Source organism: Aptenodytes patagonicus, chromosome 24 (assembly GCF_965638725.1).
Source record: "Aptenodytes patagonicus chromosome 24, bAptPat1.pri.cur, whole genome shotgun sequence".
Classification (NCBI taxonomy): domain Eukaryota; kingdom Metazoa; phylum Chordata; class Aves; order Sphenisciformes; family Spheniscidae; genus Aptenodytes; species Aptenodytes patagonicus.
In genome coordinates, this window is record NC_134972.1 from 2,214,026 (window position 1) to 2,240,637 (window position 26,612).

Genomic DNA, 26,612 nt, shown 5'->3' on the forward strand with positions numbered 1-26,612 from the left:
TTAAGAGCCTTAGCTGGGGTGACACTAGAGAAAAGGCTGCAAAGCTCGGCCTTCCCCTCATTTAAACTCCCTACCCATTTTATGTTTGAGGAGACCCTTAGGAAGCGCTGCCCCCACAAAACACGGGGCCAGATGCCAAAGCCCGTCTGGGGTTTCAAAGTCAGATTCAACACCGCGGTCGATGGCAGATCAATGAGCCCTGAGGTGAGGTGTCACACTTATTGCATCTCCTGCCGTCCCCAGGACCTGCCTTGACTTTTTCAAAAGAAATTAACTGCGTTTTGGGTGGGCAGGAGGGTTTATAGCAGGAGGCAGGCTCCTCCGGATGCTCCTGGCACTTGCTCCTTGAAAATTGAATTTGTGGGGTCTGCAATCACGTTTAATCAGGGGGGTGAGCTGGGCACAGCTCCCCTGCATCCTCCCCAGCTCCTCTGCGTGCTGCTGGCACTGACTCCGTGGTGGGTTGGTACCCAAAGGGGAAAACATCCCTCCTGCCTCCCTGGTGCTGCTGCTGCACCTTGTCAGCTGTAACAAGGAGCGAACCCAGCTGGACAGGGACGCTGTGCAAAGCCGGGCATGCCTCTGCTCCGCAGCTCCGGCCTCGGACCTTGTTGGGGCTGGGAAAGGCTCCAGGACCAGACCCGGCAGCGGGTCAGGTGTATTGGAGGGGTCTCTGCTCCATCACGCTGCCCGTTGCGGGCAGGTATTGCCCTCCCTGCTCTTTGCAGAGGGGCCCGGGCGCAGCCGGGCTCTCGTGGGTCTCACTGGGATGCGGCGAGTTGCTGAGCATGCGGATGAAAAAAGCTGTGCAGTGCCGGGTGCTGGTGGCTTTGATCCGGGAGGAGAGGGAAAAGCCAGGAGGAAAGTGCTGTACGGGAGAGGTGTTTACCCATAAACCACAGCCTGACCCTGCTGGAGCCCTCCCATGGGACTATCCGAGCATCTTCCGTGCCCTCTCCAGCATCTGGGAAGGCTCAAGCCAGCTCTGGGTTCAGTTTTGGCACCGGTGGGTATCGATGCCCTTCAGCAGATCAAGGAGCAGCCCTCGCAAGGTCCCTTTTTCCGCAGATAAACCCACTCTGTCCTGCTTTCCTGCTCCAGCTGTGTTTCCCAAGCATCACCTCCCGCTCGGGGTGGCATCCTGGGGAGCGCAGCCTCGCCGCCGGGCTCCGAGCCGGAGCATCCGGAGAAGCCATCCCCGGGAGCCTTCCTCCCCTGCAACATCTTCCCCGGTGCCTCCCCGCCAGCACAGGAGCCTTTTCCATGGATGAGTAATTCTTCCCAATTTGGGGGCTCCTTCCTGTGCTGTAACAACCCTGAGCTCGCCTGCCTCCTTCCAGCTGCCAGTCGACGGCAGAAATTTCCCCCTTTTCCCGGCGGAGGGGAGGGGACGGGGGATCTCGGTTATACAAGCTGGGGTTGGGGCGACTATTTTGGATCCCTCCTTCCTGCCTCCAAATTGCAGCTTCGAATGTGACAAGTTACAAAACACTTGAGTCATTTCTCGCGCGCTGTTTTTTCCCCCACAAGGAGAAGCTCGCTTGGGTTTGGGTTGTTTTATAGGGAAAAAAAAATAAACCGGGGGGGGGGGAAGGCGGCTCCCTGCCTCCCCCCACCCCGAGCGGCTGCGTGCAGCCCACACGCAGGGTAACTCTGAGCGCTGTTTATGTAAGCTGCTCATGTTCTGCTGAGCTGCAGCGAGAGCTGTTGTCAATTCAGAGGAAAGCCCACGTCTGCCCACGTAGGATCTCCCGAGCAGGGTTGTGTAACGAGGAACCAGACAGCCGCGCTGCGCCGGGGGGCTGCCATGCGATGCCGGGGGCCTCGGGAGATCCTGCTTGGGGGGTATCTTGGCTATCTGGGGGGCAAAGGAGCAGCAAAAGTGTTGTGAAAAAGTCGCTTCGATGTGCTGCGGGGAGAGGAGGCAGCTCGGTGCCCGCTGCTGCCTCTCCCGAGGGGTTTGGAGATGCTCGGGAGGTCCTGCCCCGGGCAGGCACCGCGGGTCGGCACGTGTGCCTGTGTCCGAGCGTGCACGGCCTGTTTTAAACCAACAAAGTCATCAGGCGACTTCCAGCATCTCTGTTTCTTGGGGTCTTGGAAGCAAAGGGGCTTTTCTGGCCCTTTGCCAGAACCTGAGATTCGGTGCCGGACTCAAGGAAAATATTTGCGATGTCTCCAGATCCCCTTGATGGAGCGGGCGGCCTGATCCTGAGCACGCCCGGAGCTCACGGGACCGGCACGCCGCCCTCTCCGGGAGGCGAGCAAAGCCCGTGTTTGCCACTGTCACCAGTGGGTTCGCACCGACGGCCTTAATATCTGGGCGGTTGCATCCATCGCTACAAAAAGGCTCCGCATTCTCCTGTACGGGGAGGGGGCCGTGCATTATCATTTCAATGGTTCTTTACATAAATACCGAAGAATAAGAAAAGCTGGTGGCTTGTGTTGCTCCCAGCCTCTGAGAAACACTATCTCGGTTATCGGATTTGAGTTCTTTGCAGCGTTACGTTTTTATACATATTTATTCATGCAGAACAGAGGCGCCGAGCGAGTCGCCCTGCCACGGGGCTGCTGGGTGCACTGCTATACATAAGAATGCGCCTTCATTTACATCCTCGCTACTTCCCCACAATTGAACTATGTGGGTCGGTTTTATTCCTCATGTGTATTTTTTTTATTTTTTGTAAAGGTGGGGGAAGGAGAGGAGGGGAAAAAAAACCCTCTAAATTCACCTTTTTTACTTCTATTAAAATTTCCCCTCCTGAATTTTTATAAGCCATAGAAATGAAGCACACGAGTGAGCTCTACTGGAGGGGAGAGACGAGTCCCGGGGATGAGGGGGGAGGAATGCGTTTTGGGGCAAAGAGTAAGTTTATAACTATTTTTCTCTTAACCGGAGCAGTTAGCTGCACTGCAAGCCATTCATCTTCTGATCTAATAACTCATTCTCCCTGCACGGAGATGGGGTATTATATTCCTGGATATTGCTTTTCTTGGTATCAAGTATCAAAGACGAATCCACGTTTTCTAATAAAATACATTTTCATTGTAATTGAAATAATCATTTTCTGCTCCTTGCTTTTTCCCTTTATTTTGGGTACTAGAGCTCTCCTCCTTCCCCCAAGTCCCTCTTTCTGGCCTGACAGTTATTTCCCTTCCCAAGTGACGGTTTCGGTGCTGGCAATACAAACTCTCTTGTTTTCCCCCGTCCTGGGGGAGCTCGTGTGATGGGAGAAGTGCTGCTGTTTCCCTTGGGCTGCCTCTAATCAAACTGTGAATCAGATATGACATTATATATAGCATATTTTGCATCCAGGGGGTCTCCCCTGTGGCAGGGGCTGATGCACGGTCGGGGTACCGGGAGGTACCAGCCAGCTCAGGGGCTTTTTGTGACCATTTCACCCTCGGTTGACACTTTATTAGCAGCAGCTCATCCCTCGGAGCAAGCGTTTCCCCGTGCAGCAGCTCGTGCCCAAGGTCCCCTTCTCCCTCTGGGGTGCGATGAGTTTGCAGGGCCTCGAGGAAGAGGAAGGGCAGGCAGGTCCCGGTGCGGCGGGTGCATTTGTGGTCGTGGAGGGTTTTCTGGGAGCAGAGGGAGCTCTCGGCTCGCGGCTCTGCCACTTCCCGCGCCGCCTCGCCGGGGTTAATATCCTTAAACAAAACTTCTCGCTTTCATGTTCTCCTCGCCTGACTGTCTCTTAACTAATCATTTGATCTCAGCATCTCCGCGAGAAGGTTCAGAGCCTGATCAGAAATTAATGGGAAGGAGGAATTAAGCAGAGGATCAAAGTGGCTGCGTCGCGGGCTGCGGTTCGGGGCTGAAAGCAGGGGTGGCCGGCGGGGCGTCGTGTGTCGTGATGGCAGGGGGGGGACACGGGGGACGCTCGGGGACAGCAGCTCTTTGCGCTCTCGGTCCGGCACAGCCCCGGTGCTGCAGCAGGGAAGCAGCAAGCTGCAACCCCCACGCAAAGGGTCTTTGCACCGCTGCGAGCGGCCATCGCCCTCGCGCCAGGCCTTGGCGTCGGTGCACCGAGGGGCTCGTAGCCATCTCCGGAGGTTTCCCCACGTTTGAGGATGCTGCAGGCAGCCGCGCTCCCCGCAGCGCCGGAGCCCACGTACGTGCGACAGGAATTCCCTCATTAAACAAATATTTGGCGAGTGGGAGGAGGAGGGGAAGCGGCAGCGCTGCCGAGCCCCCCACGATGCTGCAGCCCCGCGCAATGCTGCTCGGCCCCTTCCCAGGCAAACGGCAGCTGGGAGGGAGGGCGATGCCAGAGCAAAATGAACCTGGGGCTGGGGGCACGGTGTTGCACCCACCAGGCTTGCAAAAGCAGAGCTTTTCTCTGCCAAAACTCTTGTAATTCTTGCTACGCTGCGTGGACCCGGCTGCTTTTTTCAGGGCGATGAGCCAGGGTGGGAGCAGGGGGCACACACCGGCCCCGTGGGTCGGGATTCGGTTGCCGCTCAGGGCTTTGCCCCCGGCTTGTTCTGCAGCTGCTGGGCATCGTCCTGTCCCTCCCGGAACTGCCGCTCCCGGGAGATCTCCCTCTTCATGGGGGGCAGGTCGCACGCAGTCGATGGATTTGCCAGATTTCTTCCAGCTGGAGTGAAAAGCCTGGGAATTTGGGTGGAAATCTGGCCGCAAGGGAGAAGCAGGGCTCTTGGCATTTGGGGAGCAGATCAATTTGGCTGGTGTCGCTGGCTGCTCCCGGCCATCTCTGGGCTTGCTGGGCTGATGCTCTGATTTCAGCCTCTCCTGGGCCATCCGTGAGATGAGCCAGCCTGGGCTCAGCTGCCGGTGGAGGGGGAGCCCGGAGCTGACCCGAGGGCCGGGAGCTGGAGCCCTGCCAACCTGGCACCTTTCCCCATCAAAAAGGGAGGGAAGGTTTGGAATATGGTACTTTTGCCGCCTTTTGGTCTTCTCTTGCTGGAACATCGTCGCAGGTGCCACTCGCTGCTTTTTGGTGGCAGGGACCTGCTGGGGCCGAAGGGGAGACGCTCCCAGGAGATGTTCCTGGAGCTGATCTGCAGTGACCGCAGACTTCACGTACTTGGTTTTCCCAGCAAAGATCCAGTAATCGGGAGGAGGATACCTGCAGGCGAATGGATGGGTGCGGGGGATTCCTGCGGGACCCCTGCCCAGGCGATATGACCCACGTCCCCCCGGGCAGCCGGCGGCGGCTGCGCTTGTGGTTTGAGCCCCGACGGATGCCGCCTTTCCAGGAAAATGCTTTATCAGACCTCAGCCTTGAGTCCTTTAATTATCTGCATCCAGGGTATAAATTGCACAAGCACTTAAGGGCTGTTCTCAGCAAGGGCCTGAGGCCACGAGGCAGGGCTGCGGCCAAGGTGCTGGGCGAATGGCTCCTGCCTCCGTCGTGCCCCTCTCCTTCGCACACCCAGCTGCATTTCAGCATGCACACACGCTGGTATGTAAAAAAAATCTCCTCCAGGAGGGAAACATGCAATTAAAATACCACCACCACACACACACGAAATAAACCCCATGGCGGTCTCCAAACAGTGAATTAAATAAGGATGAAAGGCAAATGCTAGCTCTGGCAAAACCCTAGGAAAGGAGCCATCAGCTATCCGCATCGTCCTGGGATTTCAAACCACACCAATGAAATTTGGCCGCTTCATTTCATTCACTGTCAATCAGCATCGCTGCTACTGATGCTTCCTCCTCTTTTTATATCCCCCGTTTCTTTTGGCGATGCCCAGAGCTCAGTTGTATCCCAGCCAGGCAGCCCTCATCACCAAGCGATTAAATCATCGTAAAAAAAAAAAAAAAAGGAGAGACATCGCTTCTCAGACATAATAGTAAAAAGGGGGCGGCGGGGAGGACGATGGCTCCGGGTCTATTTCTGCTCTGATGTGTCCTGGCGCAGACAGCGTGTGTTCCCCAGCCACCGCGTGGTGCCGAGCCGCGCCGAGCTGGCGGTTCACCTGCTGCAGATGGCAAAACGTGATGTGCAGAGAGGGCGCTCGCACCGCGCTGGGTTTCCGTGAGATCCCAAAGCCCCCAGCCCCGGGGACCGATCCCGCTGCGGTGCCGGACCTCGCCGGGCTCCCTTGAGTTTTGTCCCTGCGTGGAGCAATTGGGATGTTGGTGAACGTGGCCCATCGCGCCCAAGCATCCCTGCTCTCGAGCATCCCTGTCTCCGAGCATTCCGGCCCCTGAGCATCCCGGATCCCCCAGGCATCCCTGCCTCTGAGCATCCTGACCCCCAAGCATCCCGGCCTCCGAGCATCCCTGCCCCGTGCCTTTCACGAGGGCAGCTGCCTCCCAGACTCTAAAATCTAGTGCTTTAATAACGGAGCTCTCGGGCTGTAAAGAGACCGTGGAGAGAGGGGAGAAATAATTGTGCGACTGGGGGTTATCGGTTCGCAGAGTGTTTCCTGCCCTGGATTTGGCCGTTCCCGGAATAAAACTGAGCGATCGGGGTAGGGCTGCCTTAATGAAAATGTGCCTAATGGCCTGTCCCTGGGGACCACACACCAGTGGGCTGCGACCGTCCCAGCCCCGCTGCGGCCGAGGGTCCCTGAACCCCCTTCTTCACGCAGACGTTTGCAGCAACAGCGTGGCCCCGGTTTTGCGCCGAGCCTCGGCACGTGCCGTGCTGCTGCGTGCACCGCTCTCTGGCGGAGTTTTTGTCTAAGTCCTGGGCTGTTGGAAATACCCAACAGGTTGCTTTTATTTATTTTAAGGGTTTTGTGTTTGAACGCAGTGCTCTAGGAAATCCCACCTGGCTCGTGACATCCCTGGGGCCGCTCCTGCCGCCTCGGCGCAGGCGGACACAACACCCGGCTCTGCCTCCGGGAGCAGCCCGGGCGATAAAGTTGGGCTCAGATCCCAGCTTTTCCCACACGGAAAAAAAACCTCAGGGTGTGAATGCAAAACCTGCCATCCCAGGGGACCATCCCCGAGCGGCTGCACAGCTAGGGTGGGGGGGTGATGGGTCTGGGGGGGTTGTTTGTCTGGGAAATAGCGGCACGGAGGCCGAGCGGGGCAGCAAAGGGCTGGGCCAGCGACTGCTTTTTAATTTCAGAAATGTCACTGAGTCACGAATGACTCATAATTATAATGGGAGACATTTCCAACCCGGTGCATGACTCGGAGACATCTTCCAGGGATATTAGAGCTGTTTGTAAAAGCCGGGCCTTGCCCTAGCGCTCTCCCCCACTCCCCGGCCGTTTTGTGTCCCCCGCCTTGCCAAGGTGACAGCCCGTCTCACGGTGGCAGCAGGGATGCGGTCGCCCCGCCGGGCTGAGGATGCTCGTCCGTGTCCGGTGGGAGCAGGGGGACGCATTAACGCTCCCCGTCAGGTGGCAGGTGTCTATTAAAGTGACTCCCATCACCGCTGCGTCTGGCCTGCCCTTGACTCGGGGCTGCCCCGGCAGACAGCTCCGTGTTGGCAGGGTGGCTGCGGCTCCCGGGGTATCGGCAGGCAGAGGGGCAGTGGCGTGCTCCCCCCCCACCAGCCCCCCCGGGGCTGCGCTCGTTCCTGCCACTCTGCCTCTTGGGGACAGGCGGTTCGTCCCCTTTCCCATCGTTTTGGGTGCAAAGGTGGCTTTGCGGATTTTTTTTACGGTTGCAGCTCTGTGCCGCGCGGAACAGCGGCATCGCTGCCTGCGACAGGGGCAGCGGGCAGCACGGGGCGGGGGGGGGGGGGGGGTCTGTAGCTGAGCGTGGTCTGGGTTATCCCTCGCTCTGCCACTGTTTCCTCCTCTTCCCAGCCGGGGAAATCGTCTTTCCCATTCCTGGTGTGCTGGGAAGGGGGTAGGTCTGTGGTCGGGTCCCCGGGCAGAGCATCCTCAAGTGCTGGTGGGTGGGTGCTGCGGTGGGCACCCAGGGGTGATGCTCCCCCTCGGAGATGCTTCAGCACCTGGCTCTTCCCACGGCTCACCTTAGCAGGCAGACAGCGCTATGCCTCCAGACCCAATTAATTAAGCAGGATTGGTATGAACTAAATTAGGGAGGCATTTGATCCAGTCGGACCAGTTCCGAGCTCCCAGGGTGACTGGTGTGGGTCTGTGCCAGCATCGTCCCTGGTGCGATGCCCGGGAGCCGGGCTCGGGGAGCCGTGCGGTTCCCTCCTTGCTGGAAATACTTTCTCACCAAATAGCATTAAATATTCCTGAGCTGTGAACGTCTTGGACTGATTTTATTTTCCATAAATAAACTTGTTGGGAGATATTTGGAGATGGGCCTAAGCTGCAGAGCTTGGACTGGGTCCCAAATCTCGCTGCTGTTTGGGCTCGAGGGGTTGGTTCAGGATTGTTTTAAGCTTTATTTCGGTTTTAAGGGTTTGAGATTAAATAGCTGCCCCCAAATGCAACTCTCCCAGTGCTTTGCCAAGCTCCCCGGTCCCCCCCAAGGGCTGCTGATGGACAGAGAGGGTCTAACGGGCATCCCCTCACCGCCAGGCACGGGCTATAGGGTTGTATCTATATAGGCTGCTATAGGGGCTGGGGTTTTTAGAAGCGGCCGCTACCGCTGGGTGTTTGCAGCGCGGCCGGCTGGACGCCGTATGTGTCTTCAAGAGGTACCAAGCCCCCGTTGCTCGGGCTGGGACCGTGGATGCTCGATGTTTTAGGCAGCTGCCCGCACTGGCACCGTGCGTTTGTGGGGTGCCAACCCTTCCTCGTCGCACGTGCGAGGTGCTCCTCGCCCAGCCGCTCCCAGTCGGCGACGTCTCCGGTCTGTCACAGCTTCTGGCTGGAAGTGGGTTGCGTTCCAGATTGGGCAAAGGAAGGGAAAGGAGAAAAGGAAAAAAAAAAAAAATTCTGTTTATTTATTTTTAAATGGGGAAATTAAGTAGGAGAGCTGTAAGGATGTGTTTGCAAACCCGCTCCCTGCGCGGTGCATCCCGGGGAGGCCGGATCTGTGGGGCGAGGAGGTGAGGGTTTAATTCCCTTCCCTTACCGGAGGGGCCGAGCGCTTTCTGCTTGTCTAACATGTGCCTGATTAATTATGACAAGTACAGGATTGCTCTTTTGGTGAGCGCACATGCTCCCCGAACCCCTCGCCGTCCCTAACCCTTGGCTTCCCTTCTTTTCACTCAGTTTTCAGGTTTATGCCGAGCGCAGCCATGGGAAGAGGAGTCTAATCTGACCCGTAAACTCTGTCACATCCTCATTAATTTGGCCATGTCTCCCCTGGTAGCCTAAGGGAACCGTCACATTTTTAACGAGGCTCAGAGGAGGCCGTCACGGCGACAGCTTCATTTTGACAGCTGTGATGGGAAAGGTGCAGCGTCAGGTTTTGCGGCGGCTGCCGGGGCTCCCGGTGCCGTTGCCGGCTGGTCCGTGTGCAGGATTTGGCCCTCGCCGTGCAAGCTTTTGCAGCTCCGTGCGGGGCATTTTCGTTTCGGCTTTGTTTCACCCGGGATGCGGCCGCTGCTCCCAAATTTGCTGGTGGTTGAAAGCTGAGCCAGGCACGGACCTGGAGCGGGGGGATGCTGCTGGCCTTCCATCGATGCTGCGGGGACCGTGCCGGCATCCCGGTGTGGGGCACGTCCGAGCCCTTGGGAGAGCTCCGGGCTTTGGCACTGTGGCTCAAGACGAGCTGCCCTGGCCAATTCTGGGCAATTCTGCTTTTTTCCCTCATTATTCCTAAATTTAAACATTTTTTAATGAAATCCTATGGCAGGGTCCCCTTCCCAAGGAATGTTCCCCGCCGGGGGGTCAGAGGCTGCATCCATGAGCGGTTTTGTGTTCAGGGCGAGGATCTGTTGCTGTTTTGTGCGAGGACAGCAGCTGATCCGGAGGGATCTTGCTCCACCCTGGGAGCTCTTCATGCCTATTCTAATGCAAATGCACGTTAGCTGATAATCTGAATGTTGAGCGGACTATTTCACCCCCAGATGAGCTGCTGTAAGGCAATTTTTTTTGCTTTCGGTATACTGAACCAAAAAAAAACCCACCCCACCACAAAGAAACCCACCTTGGAATTACGTTTTATCGCCAGAAATCTGTGCAGGAAGCACACTTCTCTCTTTCCCTCACATGCCTTAAAATAAATGAAGAAATACAACCTAACGACACCCTCTAACAGCTTTATCGCATATGCACGATAATTGCATCAGCAAACGTTTGTATTGCAATTAAAGCGAGGAGGCAATAAACCATGAGAAATCAATTAAAAGAGGATCCCGGCTGCGGGAGCAACATCCCATCCTCCCGCCTGTCCTGCGAAGATACAGTAAGACCCAACCATCCTGCTTCATCCTATCCCCCCCCCAAAAAAAACCACAGCAGGGCTCGACCCCCCCGAGGTGGGGCTGAGCAGGGTGTTGCTTTTTCTCTCTCCAAATTTCCTGAACGCTGGAGCATCGCTGCCGGCTTGCCATCATCATGCTGGAGCATCGCTGCCCGGTGTTGAAGCCGGTAGTTTTTGGTAGCTGAGGGTTTGCCCCAGGCGCTGCCAGGACAGGGAGCAGAGGCAGCACCCCTGCGCCCGCACGACGGTGGGATTCGGGTTTGTTTTCGGGGCTCGGACCAGCAACAGGTGGGGTGGGTTGCTTAAAGCCGCCGGGCTCAGCTCCGGGCTCAGCTCCTGCCAGGGCACAAATGGAAACGCGCAGGAAATGTGCATTATTTAAAGCGGGGTTCAGCCTTTCGGGTATAAGCAAGGCAGGGAGCTCCTGCTGCGGGAATCCAGCCCCGTGCAAACGCTGCTGCCGGCAGCTGAGGCTTCGCTTAGTGCTGCTGCCGCCGCTGCGGCCTCCTCCGGCCCCTTGGCGTCTGCCCCCTGCGTCTTCCCCAAGAGCCTCTCCCACCCCAGGACCAGCTTTTTGCTCGGTCCATCACCCCAAATAAGAGGGATTTGGCTGCAAGATGCCACCCCCATCCCCACCCCACCCCCCGAGCCCCGCTCCAGCCAGCACGCAAAGGGCGCTTTGCCCAGGGAGCTGCATTTCCCCCCGTGCGCTGCACGCTTTGAAAAAAAGAAGATAAACCCACCAAAACAAACCCTTCCCCTGCACGTGCGGCTCCTTCCCCCGGGAGAGACTGAAAGAGAGACTGAACCGCACGTGACGGATGTTAATCGCATCATTTAATGCACTCCTGGAAGGCACTTGGATACAAGGGCTGGGTAGGAACCCGTACGGAGGAGAATAGACTATTGTCTCTCGTTTCCGCCAGCACCCACGGAGGAATTGATAACCCTGGGTTTTATACGAAGGTGCAAATTGCAGCTTCTAAACTGGGGAGTTTTCTAATGTATGCATGGTGAATACGCCCATTTCAATACAAATAAATTCAAAAAAATACCCATAAAAACCATCTTTGTCTTGTCCGCAGCTCCCCAAAGGGCTGTTGGGTCTTGCAGGGCTACCGGAGAGGGGAAAACAGTGATGGAGGGATCACGCCAGATTCACACCCGAGCATCCCTGTACCAAACACCTTCTGCGCGGCCTGGGAAATAATGAAAAACCACCAAATATTCGTTGTAGGTTGGAGAAGGGCTATTTGCTGCGCGGGGCTGCCGGCGGCAGGGAATTGCGTTTCCGAGGCAGAAGCAGCATCCCGCGGGCCGGCTCCCTGATTGAATTCCCCCTCGGTGACCCGGGAAGGTAATTGCAGCGAAGGGGAGCCGGGGCGGATCGCACGCACGGTGGAAATCAGCATCTCCATCCATCACCCGACCTGGGAAGAAATTGAGGCAGGACGACTGAAGGTCCATAAAAGCAGCAAACTTATTGACTAATAGATTTCTTAGTCATGAAGTCCCCGTGCTCCATATGTACCGAAATCAAAGCAATTACGGATTTAAATGAAGCTGGAATCCGTGGTGCAGAAAATGCTTGTTTTAGCGTAAGATTGGCCAGAGGTGAATGACCTGTAAAACCCCTGGTAATGAAAGCTCTTCACAGCTTGCAGTGTTTCACTGGATGGTAATTGCTGCAGTCTGTGATACGGATCTGGCTGTGTTAATGATGCACTGTTCCTTTTCATAGGACTCATTTAAGCTTCCCATTTTTCAGGGATTTCAAAGCAACAAGGCATCGTGGAAATTAACACATTAACGTGGACGTTTTCTCACTCGCAGTATTTAAAATATTATTTAAAGCTTTCGACCGGTATCGATTAACAAAGTGATTGGGGCCGGGAGCCCTGGGAGAGGGTGGCTGGTGCGTCTGTGAGCCGGAGACAAATGAAGCGCGACACGGGCGTTCATCGCTCCCGGTTGGGCCACGGCGATACGATTTGTATTTTATTTAGCATGACAAGATGGATATATTAGAACAAAACATACATTAGGAAAGAAAAAAAAAAAAGAGAGATTTTGGATGAGAATAAAAATCCTATTAACTTCCAAATGAAAACCACATCCAAGGGAGACAGTTGGCTTCTCTTCTTAGTTTATTATTAAATATTTTACTAGGGAGGGAAGTTCTGAGCTGAGCATCTTTTCCCTCCTGTTCCTGGCAAGAGCGGTTTGCGTAGCGGGGAGGGTTATTTCTTGGTCGTTTTGCCAAAGCAGTTTCTGGGTTTAGATCAACAGGTGGTGATGGTGCATCAGGGGTGGGAGAGAGGCCCCAGCTGCACTTTTGGATACTTGCGCCTTGGGAGCAGCAAATTCAAAATGCTGGGGGTGAATCACGGCGGGTAAATGGATGCGGTGGGTGGGCTGGCGTTTCATCCCCGGGGATGGAGACGGGCAGAGCAGCTCCCGCCGCTCCTGAAATGCTTTTATTTTTTCCCGAATGGGGAGGAGAGCTCGTCTTCCCTCCCAGCCCTTGCAATCTCCGCTGCCAAGGCGCCAGCCCGGCTCCCAAGGGGCTCCGGGATTAATTTCTTTCGGTGACCCTGGGGGCCGCCGCAGCCTGACCCCAATGCCGGAGGGGAGGGGAGGTCAGAGCGAAGGAGCAGAGGGGACCGGCAGCAAATGATAAGAAGCTTGGGGCACTTAAGAGTTTGAACAATACAGAAATGGCATTTCCAGTTAACTTAATCACCGCGCCGGCTCCGGCTGAATATAAGCGCTGAGATTCAATTACCATCCCCGCGAGCGCGGTCCCCGGGGAGCAGCGTGTCACCGTCCCCCCGCAGCCGCCGGCTGCCAGCGCCGCCGTCCCACGCTGCCGGCCCCCCCCCGGGACCCCCGTCCTCCCGCGCGGCCTCGGGGGCGGCCGTGGGTCCCTGCGGGCATGCCTGCGGCCGGCGAGCGGGGTCGTGGCTGGCAGCGAGGGGTCGAGGCATATTCAGGAATGACAAATGAGGAGGCCGCAGAGCGCCGGGTGCTTGTAGGAATATGAACTTATTCTGCCGTTATTCGTGTAAGGTACCAGGCCAGTGATTTCCCTTTTGGAGCCGGGGAAAGGGAGGCAGCGTTGTGATTTGGTGACCGTGGAGGGTGTGTTGTACCTGCTCAGCATCATCCTGCGTCTCCCTCTCCGCACAGGGGTGAGCATCACCCAAAGCGAAGCGAGAGCAGGGCACGGGGCAGAGCCAGGCAGCTCCCCACACCCGGGGCCGTGCCAGCCCTGTCCATGCCTGGGTGGTTTTTAAGGCTGATCCCAGCAGCAGAGGGGATGGGAGAGGTGGTGGCAAGGAGCTCGGGAGGCAGCAGTCGTCCCCAGGTGCCGCGGGGTGTAACGAGCCCCAGTGCATCCTTGCAAAGACCGTGGGGACGTCCGCTGCGACAATGGCCATGTTGCTAAAGAGGGGCAATTATCAGGCCAGCTGGCTTTCCTACAGCCAGGGTCGGTCCTTGTCCCCAGATCCTCCTGCCTCTTACCCCTTTCTCCGTGGCCGGTTTGGCGGTGGGACGCATGTGCCGGGTGTTTGGCATCATCCGCAGCCCTGAGCCCCAGCAGGGGGGCGAGATTGTAATAGCGGGATAATCCACTTTTGCTGAAGCTGCCCGTGAAACTGTTCTTTATTTTTATAGAGAAAAATCTAATCCAGAAAATAAGAAAACACTCATTATTTAATTTTCCCCAGTATTTTTGTGTACTCATGGGATTTTAATAATATTAATTATTATTTAATTTGCGCTTTAGCAATTCATTTGTGCTGAGCTATTATTTTATCGGAAAGACAGCAATGCTCGGTCCGCTTTTGCATCGCGGTCCATCCTGCCGGACTCCAGCCCTTCCTCCCGGGTACCCATCCACCTCCCCATCCTGTCCCATCCAAAGCAGCCCGACATCTCCTCGTTGTCCTCCTCCTCCTCTTTTATTTTATTTTCTTTTTAACGTCTGACTGCTAGACCCTAAAGATCAATCTGTTGCACGTGTCGCTGGGTGCTATTTGCCTGCACGGGTGGGAACAGCCGAGCAAAGGGCTGCCGGGATCGTCAGCTCGGAGTCACAAAGCGGAGGAGCTGGTCCCTCCTGGGGGTCCCTGGCGCAGGAGCATCCCTGCGCCCCATCCCCGTGAGAGCATCCCTCCATCCCCATGCGAGCATCCCTCCATCCCCCTCCATCTCCGCCAGCTGCAGCCCCACTTCCCCAGATAATGAGAGCGAGTTTAAAAAACTTAAAGCCTCCTCCTGCACGCCGTGACTGACACAAATGGAGTTCATATTTAATCATCTGTTAACTCGTTGTCTATTATAGCTCTTTAATAGCACCATAGATATTCTTAATGAAGCATGATTTAAGGTATTTACAGCTCTAGGACCGACAGACATCACTCACAGTGTGCAGGTAATGAGGCGTAAAACAGCTCTGGAAACCGTAAAAATGGGAGAGAGCGAGCGAGGAGGGAGAGAAAGCAGGCGAGGAGTTAGGAGCTGAATTGTTCCAGGGTTTGTTTTAAAATGTTTAGGCATTTAAAGTCATTTCAGCTTTCCCGAGGTGTCTGGTAGCACAGAGTTCAGCAATTCCCGGCGCTGGTAACCCCTGCCTTGCCGGGGAGGGGTCCGGCCCCGCGATGCTCCTGGGCCGGGGCAGCTGCTGCGGCGGCTCCTTCCCTTGCATGGATGGGAGGGAGGGGGGAAAAAGCCCTTTGAGGGTCCCCAAGGGCCGTGCGGGTGCATCAAAGAGCAAAGCCTGGATTTTTTTGGTGCATTTGCCCCGGCCGGTGCTGTTTGCTTTGCCCACCCAGTGGCACGGCCACCGTGACCCCTTTGGTTATGGTGGGGAAACCACGACCCTTTCCTTTGCCCGTTCGCAAATGTCACCCTGTGGAAGCCTTTTTTTTTTTTCCCCCCCTTGGAAAAAAAAAACCCTGAAAAAAACCCATCCAAACCCAAGCCGAGATTCAGAAAATAATTTGTGACGGAGGTGCCATTTTGCATCAAAATATTTTGTAGAAAACGTCAAATGTCACCAATCCATGTGTCCCCCCGCGTGATAGTAATTGGGCTGGAAGGCTGCGCTCTGCCACCGCGGCCGCTCGCCACCGCCTCCTCCTCCTCCTCCTCCTCCTCGCAGACCGCTCGGGAAATGTGTCGCTTCCCCCGAGTTCATCCCCGGCTCCCCTGCCTGCGGAGCGGGCAGCGCTGCCGGCCTCGGCGTCACCAGCCCAGGGACGAGCGCACGGCGCTCGTTAGCTCGCCCCCAAAGCCGTGCCACCCAAATGGCAATAAATAGCTGCTGGGAGAGGCGAGGGACGGAGCAACAGCTCGGCAGCTGGGGTGGGGGTGGGGGTCCTTGGGGTTTTAATTCCCTTTTTGCTGGTGTTTTTTGGGTTTCTCTCCTGCCTGGAAGATGGGCAGCGGTGGGGCTGACATGTGCTGCCCCATTCCCCTGATGTTCGGTGTCTGGCAGCCAGCTTACAGGTGGTGGTGGTGGTGATGATGATGATGATGTAGATAAACCTCGCTTTTGGGGAAACCCAGTGAGCTCCCTGCAGCGGGGTCTCTGAGCGAGGAGGCACAGCCTGTTGCTCTCCTCCCTCCCCGAAAGTGATCCGGAGGCGCAGCCTCCTCCACGGCCACCTCTTGCAAACCTGTATTTACAGCGTCATGGACCCCTCGGAAGATTTTATCCCGCTTTCTGCTTGGCTGCATTAAGCGTGTAACACACCCATTGCAGTTTCGTTGCGAGGAGCCAGTTTATTCTGCTACGGGGGAAAACAAACTCTTCTCCTTTCGTAGCAAATAATCCATTCCTTAAAGCATCCCAAGACCTTAGTCTGGGAATAGACCTTTAATGCGTTCGCTTTAACGATCCTGGATTAATCAATTCTTATTAGAACATTAGGCTGCATAAATATTTGGCCGGCTTCGCTGTGGCAAGCCCCGGGGGAGAGCGAAGGGATGGGGAGAGTTGCAGAGCGTTAGAAAGTCAATGACGTTCCCTTCGGCAGCGCGGGGCTGGGGCAGGGAGCACAGACCTGCGGCTGGGGGAGTTGGGTCACGCGTTCAGACGGTGCCGCTTGTCCCCTTGGGCAAGTCCTGCGGAGTAGGGTTAATATTGCTGACCTATTTTTGCAAGGGGAGAAGAGCGGGGAAGTGGTGAGGTGCTGGTTTAAAATAAGAAGGTAAAATCCTGCCGCGCTCTGCAGCTCTTTCCCAAAGCCACAATAACAGACTTGGTTGCAAACAATTTTTTGCCTGCCTCACCCCCCGTGCTGTTAGCCACCGAAGAAGGAGCTAGAATTTCTCTTTGGCGGAGCATCAGCAGCAGAATTGCTAACTATGTGCCCGTTATAGAAACTTTTTAGTACTGGGGACAAGCCAAGAAAAAAGCCCAGATTGACTCTCAGCTCTCAGCTGGTGCTCGCAGCGCTTCCACCTCGCAGGAGGAGCAGCACCGCTTTGACTCTTGCACCGGTGGGATGCAGGCTGGAGCCCTCGAGCCACGGCCCGGGAGAGCCGGGATGGTGATTCCCAGGACGCTGGGCACCCTGCCCACCTCCCTGCCCATCCAGGAACTCCTGCCCTGCTCTGGCAGGTCGCTTTGGGTATATTTAGAATTTCGGGTTTGCAGTTGCATAAACTGAGCCGTCACGCCAGGGTGCAAGCTCCCGCCAGGGTGCTGCGTGTTCGGGACGCATCGCCACATCCCATCTCCGAAGCGGAGGGACTGGCCAGCCTGGGTCTGCACCGTCTTGTGCCATCGGTCACCCTGAAACCCTTTGCACCGAGATAATATGGGCTATTGCGATGCCGAGCTTTAGCTCTCGGGGAGGCGGAGGGCCTTTTGGCTCAGATACCGTCTTAATCTATTGGTGCCCTGGTTTGCTTCTGCAGCAGCTCCCTGCCTCGGTACATTCCTTAGCAGCTGTAAAGGACGTGGGTGGCAATAGGTCAGCTGGAAATCTCACCTATTTCCTTGCGTGGCGAGGGGCTGGATGCTACCAGCAGCTTTTGCTATGAGTGGCGTAACAGCCCTTGCCCCGGGGCAGGCGTGAACGAGGAGCAGCTCCGAGGGATGGGTGAGCTGGGGAGGATACAGATGGACTTTTCAAAATCAACCAAACCCACTTATACCCTGCGCCGGGAAGCGGGCGCTGGGCTAAGGGTCTGGCTGGGGCTTTGCGCATCACCTGGGCTTTGTTCCTTAGTTTTGGGATTGAATTTCTAAGACGAGTGGGGCCAGCAAAGCCAGGCACCGTCCGGTTTCCCTTCACAGTCAGGGGAAAGTGCATTTTGTGCCATTTTTCTCCGTGCCCTGCAGCAGGCGTGCCGGCGGGATGGGGCTTTGCTCCGGCTCCATCCCCAGCCAAGCACAGGCATCCCTGGCAGGGCAGAGCCCCGTGGCCACCCCGGCGCTGCCGAAAATGCCGGGGCGCTGCATGTGTGCCGCTTCCATGTGCGCTGGTTTCCAAGGAAACCGCTCGCTCTACATGTGTGTCGCTTAACACCCTATTTGCTTTCATTTGGATAAGTCTTTAATTCCTGTGCAGCCCCGGCTCCACGGGATCTATTGAGCTCTGTGTGTATCCTCAGCGCACAAATCCCTCTCCTGCCTGCCTGCCTGCCTCTTGAAAAGTCCCTGCCTGCTCGGAGCAAGTTTCCTAAACCTGTGGCTAATCGGAGTAGCTGATGCTTTCTGCAGTAATAACTGGATATATCGCTGCCGCTTCCCTCTAGAAACAATTAGCAGGGAAAACACGACACGCAGCACTGCTGTCACCTGCCACCAGCTCTGCTGCTTTGGCTCCCTTTCGGGTGTCGAAGCGGGGCAGGACGCCTGCGCCCGGGGATACGGGGTGCAAGGCCAGTGGGTAAAGCAATGGCTCCGGCTGCAGCGCCGACCATGGGAAGGCAGCAGCTCATTGCAGTGGTTAAATGCTAATTGCAAAGCGCCCCGGCGAGAGGAATGGCTGGGGAGCGGGGAAGGGTGACCCTTGCACGGGCCTGGTTGTGTCCCCATTGGCGTGACACTGGTGAGACGCACCGTGTCCTCGCCGGGTCCCGTGTGCCAGCAGCTCCTCCATGCCCCGGGCTGAGCGGAAAAGGGTGACAAGGTGTTGCGGGTGCTTTGTTACCCCAAATTTTCAGCTGTGGTAATCCAAAACGGCTTTTTCCCCCCCTCTTCCCCTTCCTCCCTTCCCTCTGCAAAGTAAGACACCGCCCGTTCTTCTGCGCTGGAGGACTGAGGAATTTTCTGATCTAAACCCGCTTTCCTCCTCTCCAAAAATCCCCGGGGCTGGTTCACGCTTGTGAAGCTGAGCAGCTCCCGTGTCACTCCGGGCTGGCTCCCGTCTGGAGCCCTGACAGCAGCTAATGCTGTTAGCCTGTGTCGAGGAAGGATTTCAGCATTAAAAAAAAAACAACCCAACCTAAAATCACCAGCACTCGGGCTGCTCTGTTGCTTGCAAGCAGAGCCAGCAAAAAACCACCTACCCCGTGTCTGGGGTGCGCAGCACCGCTCGGGGACACCGGCCAGAGGGTTTGCCCGGCTTTCAGGGTGATTTTGCGGGGCCGGTGCGGCCCCGGGAGCAGCGCCCGGCTGCTGGCACGGGATGCGACGGCCCCTAAGCACCGGGAGATTAACTCGGGTCGTGGAGGGCTTTGCTATCTTTAGGTGGAAGGTGAGGGATTGTGCCTCTTAGGGTGGCCCGCAGGTAATGAGAGAGAAAAATCCCTCGGTCCCAGCCCGGCTCGGGGCCGCTGACCCCGGCTCCTGTCCCCGCGGGGGTCTGGCCTCGCCGGCCCCCGGCCGCGTGCGCCGCCACCTTTCTAGGCCACAATCTGTACCGAATTGCGAGCCTGCTGTTAACTTCACTTGCACTCTATTCTCGTGTTTGCTGTTATTTTTTAACACTTTTTTTTTCCCTTTTTTTTTTTTTTTTTGCATAAAAGCACTATCCTCTCCCCAGAGCCTGCCTGTAGCAAAGGCATGGTCTGTACAACTGCAATTATTTCGAAGAACAGATGGAGTGAGGAGCAGAAAGTCTGTTAATAGTAATAGAAATGCTACATGTTAACCTGGACAGCACACGATGACAGTCCCATGACTACACGTTCTGTTCCCACCAGCTGGGCTCCCGAGCAGAGATGAGAGATTCAGAAACGCCACGCTCAGCTCCGCACCCTCCCCAAAGTTAGAGCTCAAATTCCTTCACACTTCCAGCGTAGGGTTTTTGGGTTGTCGAGCTGCTTCTCCCCCCCCTTCCTCCGTCCCATTAAATGCTGATTTCAGCACCGGCAAGGAATATTGCTGATTTTTTTCTGGGATGCTCGCAGCGATGCAGCCGGCTGCAGCTGCGACCACTGCGGGGAGGGAGGTGGCAGCCCTGCTCCGAGGTCCCGAGCTTCAGCCTCACGCGGTGGCACCATCACCGCCCCTTTTCCGTGCACATGTCTGCATGCTTGGCATAAACCCCCCGCGATGCAAATGCGTGGAGCCAGGCTGGGATGAATGCACCAGGGCAGCAGTGCCTTGCCAGCCGCGCTCCCAGGCAGGGCGGTTGCATGAGCTTGGGATTTTCTTTGCAACTGTTGCGAGCTGTTTGCTAAATGGGTTGAAATCCACGTTTTCTGGTTAAACCGGTTCTTGTTGTGGAGGTGGTGTCTGCCGAGGGGGGCTGAGCGATGCATGGTGGGCTGCAAAGGGAAGGGGCTACGGGGGATCTCTGGGCATGGCAATACTCCGGGGCTTGCTTCCCCCAGCCCGGGGTTAGGAAATAGAGTAAAAAGGTTGTCTCTGCCCCAACAATCTCGCTGTGAAAATCCCTGCCTGGTTTCACAAGCGACCGGGGGATTTAGCCACAGAGCTCCAGCTAATTTTGGTGGGAATTGCACGGCTAAATCCCCCAGCCGTTTATGAAACCTCAGCCCTCGGGCACGCTGGAGCGGTGCGTGGCACCGCTGGCGAGCTGACAGATGCACCTGGAGGTTTTATTAGGATATAGATCCCTTAATCTGGGTGCTTGCAGGATAATCTGGTGCCTGAGGTCCTGCCAAATCCCCTGAGATCAGCAGGTTTTCCATCCACAGCCTCCAGAGGTCACTTCAAACCCAGCTCCATCCTCGGGGGACCAAAATATCCACCTTGTCTCACAGCGTTGGTGGCACCCTTGGGTGCTGGACACCCTCAGCGGGGACCCGGGGAGGGCTGTGGGGGATGCTGGGGGGCTGAGCTGGCGTCGTCCATGAGTCCCTGCTCTCTTTGCCTGGTTGCCATCGCCCAGGAGCGGTTGCCCGAACCCCTGAGTGCGTGGCAAGGCAGGAGCTTTGCCTTCTTGCAGCATCCCTGGTGCACGTCGGCGAGCGGCAGCGCGATGCCCCCAGTGCCCTCGCAGCCCTCCAGGGTTAGTCTTTTGGTTAGTTTGGGGTTGGTTGGGTAGAACTTAGCTTCTCTCAGCCACCCAGGCAGAGCCTGGGGTGTCCAGCCTGTCCCCAGCCACCGCCCTGGGGCTGGAGCTGGATTTGAATCCCAAAAATATCCCGTCCCCCTCTCCCAGGTATTGCAACCCTTTGCAGAAAGTCCCCTGTGCGTCGCTCTGCCCTGTGCTGCTGTAGGATGTGGTTAGAGGATGGCTGGCGGGAGAGGAAATTCTCTTTGGTGCCTTTTATTTGGAGGCAGCAGAAAACCCCTATCCTTCCTCTCTTTGAAGAGATTTAGATCGCGAGGAGTAAATCATCGCGAGCGGGCTTGTGGCCCTCGCGTTCTCCCGGTGCATGCTCATCGCTCGCCTCCTCTGTGCATTTTGCATGAATGCAGCTGTCAAAGTGTGCGTGCAGGGGAAAGTGTGAAAAAACCATATATTTTGGGGGCTGATAAAACTCCTGGAGGGATGCTCCTTGCTCACATGCCGCCGGTGCAAGCCTCCAGTCCCGTGCACCGTGCCCATGGCGCTCTCCTCTCCTCTCTTGCAGAGCAAGAAGTACGTGCTGGTGCTGGTGGACCCCGATGCTCCCAGCAGAGCCAACCCCAGGAACCGTTTCTGGAGGCACTGGCTGGTCACCGACATCCCGGTGAGTCGTCCCCCCCCCGCCACGGGGTCCATACGTTGGGGTCCCAGCAGCTCGGGGCTTCCCCGAGCACCGGGGTGGGTCGGGCGTTCCTGCCCCGGAGGGTTGGATTCCCACGGCGTGCGCATCTCTCTCGGTACGGCGGCATCTCGGTGAAATCCCAAAGGATGAGCGTTTGCGAGAGAAATGTAAATGGTGCTTGGCGTGTAGGTAGGGGAGTGCTTCCTCCGGCTATATAGAGCGAAGCTGGTCCAAAAATATTGCTGGTTGGTTTTTGTTTTTTTTTTCCTTCTTCTTCTAAGGAAATGCTGAAAAAAACCTGCTTTGAAAACTCCCCACCGCCAGTTTTCTCTGCAGAGACAACCGGTCGTTTCAAACATCTCTTGTTGCCGTGGTTGGTTTTGGGTTTTTTTTGGTTAAAAAAGCGTTTTTGGTGAAAATCTCGCCGGTGCCAAATTTTCCCTTTCGTTTTTTTCCGGTGAGAAAAGTGTTTCTTTATCTTTACCAGGGAAGCAAACAGGGGGGAAAGGGGTGTGGGCTGGATTCCTGCTGCTTCCCAGCTCCGTGGCCACAGGACAGACGGACGGGACAGACGGACGAGCCCTTGCCCCCGCGGCGGGGCATCGCGCCCGGACTGTCCCGGCATATCGCTGGTTTGCTTCCAGAAAGGTTGTGGAAGATCAGTTTGTTCCTCTCCTGCTCGCTTTTATCTTTTAAAAGATTAGGTGTTTCAGCCCTGAATCAATCTAACTAATAATCTTAGTACTAAAGTCTAATTAAGATATCAATTAATTTGTAACATGCATTTAACAAGAAATATCTCGTCATTCTCCTCTATTATTCTCTGAAATTACTGCTGAGGGCTTTTTGTACAGATACCTTAATTAGACTTTTTATTGTTAATGGGAATATTGAGCAAATTAAAATTGGATATTAATACTTTCCATGAATTTCATAATTGGCTGAAAACTATAAAGCATTCAGAATAATTGCAGAGATTTGTGTACAGGGCTTTTTTTTTTTTTTTAATCCTTCACAGAAACCCTTCTGCATTTCTAACAACAGGGTCCTGAAAGTCTCTCATTAATTTTAATATTTACTAAACGCAAAGAAGCCCAAGCTCTTGTTTTCCCTTCTGTACACATATCCTTCTGAGGCATTCGCTAGTGCTAATTATTGTGTTTTTCTTTTCTTTTTATGTTTTGCGTATAAGGTCATTTAAGCAAAGAAGGGAAATGCGGGATTAAAACCACTTCTCCAGTGCAAATGGGAGCTGGTTGTTCCCTGGCATTTGGGCGATTCAGTTTGCGGTATAAAAGGCCAGAGCGCTCCTTGCCAGGCCGTGCAGGAGGGGGAAAAGGGGATTTTTGGGAAGGAGAAGGGCTTTCCCATCGCCAGGTGCCGCGTCTCTGCCAGGGATGGGGCTGACCCCAAGCCCAACTATTCCTTAAGCTTTCTCATCGTGAGATAAATATATATATACACACACACACACATATATGAGCAGGGAGTTGGACTTGATGATCCTTATGGGTGCCTTCCAACATGAGATATTTTATGATTCTATGATATATTAGATATAAAATATATAATGATATGATATATATAAAAACATATAATGATATGATCTATATATCCCGTATATATGCCATGTTTGTGTGTGTATGTCTCTCTCTCACGTATACACACACGTATATGCATATATATCTCCATTGCACTATAAGACACCACCAAACCCAGCATCATCCTCGCAGGGCACCAGGACAAAATCATCTTGCCCCGGCCCGGAGGTCAGTCCCCATCGCCGGGGTGCGGGCAGGGGCGGGGGGTCCCAGAATACCCCCCCCACTCCCCAGCCCCCCGGGGCCGCAGCCGGAGCTTTCCCCCAGGCCCCAGCCCCAAATGGCTTCTGCGAAGCCGGCGGCTCCCCGGGCTCAGACACATGGTGTCTCGTTGAAATGCAGATCGTTGGGGGGTATATGGAAGTCTTGGCTCCGAGGAGCTTCAGCTGACAGGCTTATTTGCACACTGGCTCTAAAATAACCGTGTAGGCTTTACATGACACCTTCTGTTGCTTTGGTGCAGAGAGGGGCTTTCAAGTGCCTTTCTCCGGGAGGGACCGGGCGACCGGCGCGATGGCTGGGGGGCTGCGAAAGCCCCCGTGCCCCGGCACTCGCCCCGGCATCGCCCCAGCATCGCCCCAAGCATCACCCCAGCACCGCTTTGCCATCCCCGGGTTTGGAGGGAAGCGGCTCTGGCAGCACTAAATGCCGTTATAGGTGCTGCAGTACCTTGGCACGCCACCAAGTTTGGGATTCGGCTCTGAATTTGCTTTCCCAGGTGGGTTTCGGGATGGAGCATCCCATCCCCGGCAGTGCCGCTCGCCGTTCCTTATCAGCCGCTGCTCCGCCGCTCCTCTGATTGTCAAACACGAGAGATGCTTTCGCTCCCATTCAAAATAATTTAAATAAAAATGTTGCTACAAAGTGGAATAATATCTTTTGATGAATGTTTTTAAAGCCCTTTAGGTTTTCATGGTAATTTGCAGTGTAAAATTATTTAGAGATAAGAGCCAAATTAGCTCTTATAGGCGGAGGTCGATATGTCCCGTTATCCATGCAAGCAGTGTTTAAATATAATCAGCCTTTACTCTAATGCAGCATAATTGTTCATTTGAAATAGCTTTTTTTTTTTTTTTTTTTTACTCCATTCAATGAGTCATTAAAATATTCAAAGGATAATGCAGTGAATTGGAAATGAATGTATCACATTATCCTGTATATACTGTAGAGCATCAGGTAACTAGGCAGAGTCGGAACCAGTTTACAGAGAAATCCAGTAAACAAGGCTTTCCATTTTGTATTCAGCGGGGGAAAGAAAAAGAAGGGAGAAAATACTGCCCTTCAAATGGAAAGCTTTCCGTCTTTATTCCCCCTCCTTGGGGAGGAGGAAGGGGGAGGGAGAGAGCAGCAAATTTGTACTCCACTAAAGCCTCGCTGCTTTAACTTTATTTTTATCAAAATATGTTTGTAACAGAAAGTCGTTATGGAAACCAGTTCTGCCAGCCGGGAGAAATCCTGCGCCAGGCTGGAGCGGAGCGGGACCCACCGGGCGCTGCTGCCGCCCGGCACGGCTCGGCTCGGCTCGCTCCGCCGACCCTTTCCCCGGGCAGGGGGCTTGGGGAAACCGAGGCACGGAGCTGGTCAGAGACCAGTCGGGGGTCAGGCAGGGGAAATGTGTCAAATGTGTTTGAAGGAGAGCCGTTCCCACCCCATCGCCCATCACGTCAAACGGCTTTTCTCCCCACGGTGGGTGCCCTGGGGTCCAGCCCCCGGGGGCTGCGGTCGCTCCCGTGGCTTTGCAGAGCGGGATGGGGAACCCGTGGGTGCGGGACCGGTGGGTTTGGGTGCCGGGGGACCGCAGCATCCCTGCCCGGTCCCAGAGGTCCCGGCACCACCGGTGGTCTTCGCCCGCGGCGCCTGCTGCTGCGGTTGCATTTGTCAGAGCGTTTTTCCTTGCCGGCTGATAAACAGGCTCTGGGTTGCAAGTGTCACCATAGAAACAGGTGCTATCTTAAGCAAACAAGGGCTTTATTAACCTTAAAAGTTATGGGATTTTTGCACATTTAGAGGCCGGGAAGGGAGCCGCGGGGGGCCGGGTGCTTGCCCACGCGTGTGGCCCTGCACCCTGCCCCAGCGAATGGCCCCGTCCCCATCCCAAAGGGACACCGATGCCCGTGCTCTGAAGCAAACTTTTTCCCTGTAGCGTGTTTATACAGCACGTGGTACGGGGGTCAAGCTTAGCCAAAATGTTTGGATTTATTAAAAATAATAGAGAGCAGTTGTTACTTGCCGGCTGCTGTTATTTCTGCCCTCGGCTGCTGGGCGAAGCACCGTACGGACGCGCCGGGGACGCTTTTGCCGAGCACTTGCGATCCGGGCGTGTTCAGCATCCCAGCAGCGCCAGCTCCGGCCAGCGAGGAGAAAAATCTTGCAGGGACAGGGAATGCTTTTTACTGGGTTAATTGATGCTAGTGGGGGAAAAAAAAAAAATCAGCTTTTGGGTATCCTGCAAGGCAGGAGGGATCTCTGTTTTGGGAGATGCTGGAGTGCCGGGGGCAGGTTTCCCCACCTGCGCCGGGCCTGATCCTGTCGCCATCCAGCACCCGCGGTCCCCGCGTCCCCAAGCCACTGGTTGGCTCTGCGACGCCATGGGATCGCCGATCCCTGCCGCGCCGGTGGGATCCACCACCTCACGGGGGGGGGACACGGGGCTGATGTATCGGTCGGTGCCGCAGTATTGTTCCTCCTCGCTGGGGCCCTTTTGACTCTACTTTTTGGTGGTTAAACCGAGGGTTTGAAAGGGAAAGAACAGAGAGAAATGCTGTTTTAATTGATGACTTGGCTCCTTGGAAGAGTCAGTTCCCCGGTGTGAGTTTCTGTCGCTGCTTGTTAATGAAGCCTTTATTAATAAAAGAAAAAAAAACCTAAGGAAAAACAAAATAAGCGTAAGAGGTCGCTGCTCGGGTGTAGTTTCCTTTGCCCTTCAAGCTTCTTTGGTTCTCCGTAGGCACACGCAAGATCAAATGCCTCTGAAACGCCCGTGCCCAGCGGCAGGAGCCTCGGCACTGCCACGTTTGCCGGGACCCGGCGCCAGCCCGCGGGGCACGTGCTTCCCTGACGAGGATTGTGTTGAACAGGTTTCCCGTGAGCAGTATCCCAAGTTGAGTGTCAACCATTATTATTCATGCTCTGCAAACAGATGGGGTTTAATTGCTGTTACTGTCAGGCTCTCTGCAAATATCATATGAAAAGGGCTTTTTGGCTAATTGTTTTAAACTAAAAGTTCAGAAACGGTGTATAGAAATTATAGATCAAATGTATTTTAAAGAGCCAACTGTTTATATTACCTTTAAACGTAGTCTTTAGTCAACAGCGTTAGGATCGCTGGGTGAGCGTACGATACAATGCCGCCCTAGGGCCTGCGATGCCGGAACAATATGAGAGCAGTAACTTACCGCTGCGGGGAAACCACCACCAAAGCGCGACTGGCCCGAACTGCGTGAGGATAGAGCTGCTCAGCTGGGGAATTTCTCGGGCAGCATCAGGGCAAAGCGCTGCCTTCCCCGGGCTGCAGCCGGGGGAAAGGGAGAAGGGAGCTCGGGGAAGGCCAGAGCCCCCAGGGCAGGCGGAAGGTGGGGAAGGGTCTCTTTGCACAAGCGTGTCTGGTTGCACGAGCACGTGTGTTTGCACAAGCGTGTATCTTTGCACAAGGACATGTTTGCACG

At 55.4% G+C, this 26,612-nt stretch overlaps 1 protein-coding gene across 2 annotated transcripts in view; it reads left to right on the top strand.

Moving 5' to 3' along the window:
* Window positions 1-26,612, top strand: part of PEBP4 (phosphatidylethanolamine binding protein 4) — an 80,546-nt gene that overhangs the window by 18,319 nt on the left and 35,615 nt on the right. For both annotated transcript variants that reach the window (XM_076358961.1, XM_076358960.1), the window contains one exon: window positions 21,230-21,328. In XM_076358961.1, the coding sequence (XP_076215076.1) occupies window positions 21,230-21,328 (99 nt within the window). The remainder of the gene's footprint in view (window positions 1-21,229; window positions 21,329-26,612) is intronic.